The sequence below is a fragment of the Myotis davidii genome, unplaced genomic scaffold (assembly GCF_000327345.1).
Source record: "Myotis davidii unplaced genomic scaffold, ASM32734v1 scaffold134, whole genome shotgun sequence".
Taxonomy (NCBI): domain Eukaryota; kingdom Metazoa; phylum Chordata; class Mammalia; order Chiroptera; family Vespertilionidae; genus Myotis; species Myotis davidii.
In genome coordinates this window covers 4555863-4560353 of record NW_006288853.1, presented here as the reverse complement: position 1 = coordinate 4560353, position 4491 = coordinate 4555863, and the positions used below count along the sequence as shown (strand labels likewise).

General features: G+C 56.8%; 1 protein-coding gene across 1 annotated transcript in view; it reads right to left on the bottom strand.

Moving 5' to 3' along the window:
• CDH23 (cadherin-related 23) overlaps positions 1-4491 on the bottom strand; it is a 413720-nt gene that overhangs the window by 33248 nt on the left and 375981 nt on the right. The window contains exons 38-39 of the mRNA XM_015562107.1: positions 502-723; positions 77-196 (exon numbers count right to left, since the gene is read on the bottom strand). Of these exons, the coding sequence (XP_015417593.1) occupies positions 77-196; positions 502-723 (342 nt within the window). The remainder of the gene's footprint in view (positions 1-76; positions 197-501; positions 724-4491) is intronic.

Genomic DNA, 4491 nt, shown 5'->3' with positions numbered 1-4491 from the left:
CTTTCCCTAGCCCTGTTCCCATCTGAGCTTTCTGGGCTCCAATTCCCCTCACCCCCAAGTTGGGGCTGTGTCTTACCGTGGTGGTGGAGGTGAGGCGGCGGGACAAGATGGGGCACTGGTCTGTGGCTGTGACGATCAGGGTGTAGCGGCCATGGCAGATCTCATAGTCCAGCTCCTTGGCAGCACGGATGACACCCTGGGGGATACATAGGGGGAACGAGGGTGGAGCGATGGGTAGTGAGTCTGGGCCACCCTGGGGACCAGCTCCTTCATGGGGTACTCTGTGACTACCCCAGCAGGGTAGCATCCTGGCCATGATGGGAAACCCTTGTTGCCACCCAGCCCAGGATTTCCATTTTCCCACAATGGCTGCCCCACACACCCCAGTTTCCCTCCCAGACTCCATCTTTGCTGGGCCCCCACCCCATGATGTCACTGAGCTCCCCTCCAATCCCTTTAGCCAGGTGACCCTCTCCTTAGACCCCGCCATCAGCTGCTGACCGTGTGTCTGTCAATATGGAAAGTATCGATGATGTTGCCTGCAATGATGGCGTAGGTCACTGTGCCATTGGGCCCTTCGTCCAGGTCTAGCGCCTGGATGGTGACAAGGCTGGCATTGATCGTGTCCGGCCCCTCATCCAGCAAGATCTCGTAGTGGGGCTGCTGAAACACAGGTGCGTTATCGTTCTCGTCCACGATGGTCACATACACGTGAGTGGTGGCCTGCGGAGAAGGACGTGGAAGGTTCCTTGGTCAGCGGACTAGAGAGGCTGAGGTGGACGTTCCTCCAGCTGCACGTTCCTCCAGGCTGCGCTCACTCAGGGAGAGGGAGAAGGATGAGAGGGAGGGCAGGCACAGGCTGGGAGCGAAGGCACTCACACGAAAGCCATCTAGGTAACTGCTTAGGTACAAGATGCTAATTGCACCACTACCTCTCTGTCCACGTCCATTGCAGACATTACTAATCAATCATGGCACTGATTAGACCAGATGTAACCTCAGGATCCTTGTCAGTTCAGACCTAGTGATTAAAACTGGCATATAAGAGGCCTGGCCCTTGTGGCTCAGTTGGTTGAGCATCATCCCATGTACTAAGACAGTGGTTCTCAACCTTCCTAATGCCGCGACCCTTTAATACAGTTCCTCATGTTGTGGTGACCCCCAATTTCATTGTTACAAACTGAACATAATTAAAGCATAGTGATTAATCACAAAACAATATGTAATTATATATGTGTTTTCCGACGGTCTTAGGCGACCCCTGTGAAAGGGTCGTTCGACCTCCAAAGGGGTTGCAACCCACAGGTTGAGAACCGCTGTACTAAGAGGTTGCCTGTTCAATTCCTGGTGAGGGCACATGCCCGGGTTGTGGGCTCAATCCCCAATAGGGGGCATGCAGGAGGCAGCCAATGGATGTTTCTTTCTCATTCATCTGTCTCTCTCTGTCAATAAAGAAACATTTTTTTAAAATAACATTGGCATCTAAGATGAACCCCAGTAACCACCCCGAGCCCATAGCTTTTCCCGGGCCAGGGCTTTACTGACCCCGAACCTCCACCTGGAGTACAAAAGGCAAGGAGGCGTCACGCATGCTCCTGTAAATGCAAGAAATGCCGACCTGCAGCATTTTGGAGGAGGATGACACTGGGCACGGGCAGAATTTGTTGAGCTGTGAGAAACAAAGCTCCCAGAACACGCTTCGCTGCAAGAACAGTTTCTGCCGCATGCTCTCCTGCGACTGGCCGTTGTTGGCCGATGCTTGGACCACCTGTACTATGTAGACACCTGGAACTCGGCGCCCCGCACCACGGAGCAATGGTTGATGCGGCACCCCACGGGCAGAGAAGGTACATGGAGACAGAGGTTAGCCACGTGCTGGCATCTCTGCTCCTCACCCCGTCCCCTCTCCATTCTGCTTCTCCACCTGGGAGGGTGGCCCTGTGGACTGCCTCACCGGGGCTCCCTTGCCATCTGCTTCCAGATGGGTTGGGCCGATGGGAGGTCCTGGCAGAAGATGTGGGGAGGGAGGAGAGAGAGGTGGGGGTTTCTCCCCCACTCCTTCCTTTCCTCGCTCTAGTTCCACCAGTGGGGCGGAACTAGTTTTCTCCTCTGGGGTGGCCCCCTTCACAGCTCCAGCTCTCACTGGGCTCCAGTCACCTCACCTCCTCTTGCCCTGTGGCTCTGTGAGAGGTAAGGGCTTCCGGCAGCTGCTGGTCTGAGGGGCATCACCCGCTCTGTAACAGGCCTTCTATTAAACCACCTTCAGTTGAGCCCTGAGTGGCTCTTCTCTTTACTACCATGACCCTGACTAATACAAACCATTCTGTCAGCACAACAGTGCCACCTTGCAGGAAGGGCCGGATCCCAGCCTCAGCCATGGTTCCCCACTTTCCCAGACTCCGGGAAGCGAGCCTAACAATCTTCAGGGCCCGGGAGTGGCGCGTCTAACGGGGCTGCCCCACCAGCCTCTTCTCCCTGAGATCAGCCTGAGCTTGGGAGGGGAGGGGGTCTGACTCCCTCTAGTCTCACGAGGAGGAAGTTAATGCCCCGAAGGCCCTTTCAGCTCAGCCCTTCCTGCCTTGAGAAAACAGTGCTTCAGGATTCTGGACCATGCCCACACGTTGGGCAATGCCCTGTGTCTCACCCCGCTGCAAACCAGGAAGCTCAGCTGGTGGAAGAGTGTGGAGGAAGGAAGTGGAGGAGAGCATCATGGGTAGCTACACTCAGGTGTTCTAGCCCTCTGGGGAGGGGTAGGGGGGCTTGGGAGGGCATTGCCCCCCTCCCCATAGTTCCAGGCTCCCCTCACCCACCTCCTAGGCCCTGAGGCAGAGGGAGTCTGCATTCAAGGGTGGTTTGAGCAAGGCCAGGCCAGGAAGAAATGGAGGGGTTGGGGGCAGGTGCTCCAGGGTCTCACCCTTGAAGGACCCCACCTCTGCCAGAGGATGGCCAGGGTGGGAAGAGGGCTCAGGACCCACCTGATTTCAATGGGCTTGGTACCTTCCTGGGTGGAAGAGCTCACCTTCTGCCAGCAGGAAGGGCCCTGGCTGTCTCCTGGAGTGGGGTCATAAGATCAGGTTCATGATCAAGGACCTGCTTGTGTGCTGGCAATCTCTGGGCCTTCCATCCCAGGGAGATTCTCCGACTCCAGGGGGACTGGGCCTGCACAGGTCACCTAGTAATAGCACGACTCCCAGCTTCCTCTGTTGTAGCCTTTCCTGCCCCGGGAGCGAGGTCTAAGCTCTCAGAGAGCCTCTGACTCGGATCAGGGCGCCCAGAATTCCCAGCTACTCTTGAGTCCCACTACCATGGTTCCCGACCCAGGTGGGCTCTGTCCCTCAGCCCGGGAGTTGCCTAGGAGCTCGAGGTCCCCACTGAGCCAGCAGCACTCCTGGGAGCTTCAGCCAGGCTGGGTACACTGGTAAATGGCTGTGCCCTCCCGCTCTTTCAATCCCTGGCCCTAGCCACCGCCACCACCACTCTCCACTTAGAAACTCACTCACTCACTTATTCGTCACTTTAAACCCCTTCTCCGTGCCCAGTTTTGTGCCAGGGACTCAGGAACATCAAGGAGAGGCCCTCAGCTCCAACAGCTCATGGTCTAGCTCGGAGGGCAGATGAGCCCCGATGAAATCAACTGGTTGGTGACCCAGGCCGGGTGTGATGGCTGAGGGGGTGTGGCTACAAGGACTGGAGGGGGACCCTCAGGAGAAGGTCAGAGCACTTTGTGAAGGGGAAGGACTTGAGCCAAACCCCGAGGGACGAGAAGAATTTGGAGGAGAGGAGAGAGACATGGCCAGTGGTGCCGGTGTGCTGAGTGGGGTGCGAGAGCAGGCATTAGCAGTGGGGGTGTGCCCGTGCCCCGAGGACGCCCAGGCATAGGAGTGGGATGGTGCGAAGTGGGAAGGGAAGTTGGGGTCTGGGGGGAGAGGGCACTGGAGATTTTCTATGGGACACAAGACCAGATATTGTGCACACACTACCTGTGTCTAGTGCAGGGATGTGCCGAGCCTGTTGTGTTCCTGTGCCTGTGCCACACCTATGTTCAGTGTGCATGTGCACAAGGGCGCAAGCTCTGGAATCTATAGTCAAGTCTACACCAAAGTTAGATTTTGTTTTTTTTTCTCCATTCATTCCTCAACTAGGAGTGCCTACTACAAACCAGGCCTCAGGCTGGGTTGTAGGAGGTACGGTACAAGCCCCTGCCCCCAGGCAATGCAAAGGCTGGTGTGTAAGGGCAGACAATCCATCATGCTTAAGTATCATGCTAAGTTACACACAGATACACTTCTCAGCCGGTGCAACAATGCAATCTCTCCAAAGAGGAATGGGGGCGAGTACACAGGCTTAGAACGGATCAGGGGGAGCTGACTGGCTGGCTCTCCTATGGTGCAAGTCAGCGCGAAGCCCCGCCCACGGGGCACTAGCAGCAGTGCCTCCCATGGCCTCCTGGGGGCGCTGCGTGGGGCGAGGGGGCGGAACAGGCGGCTCTCA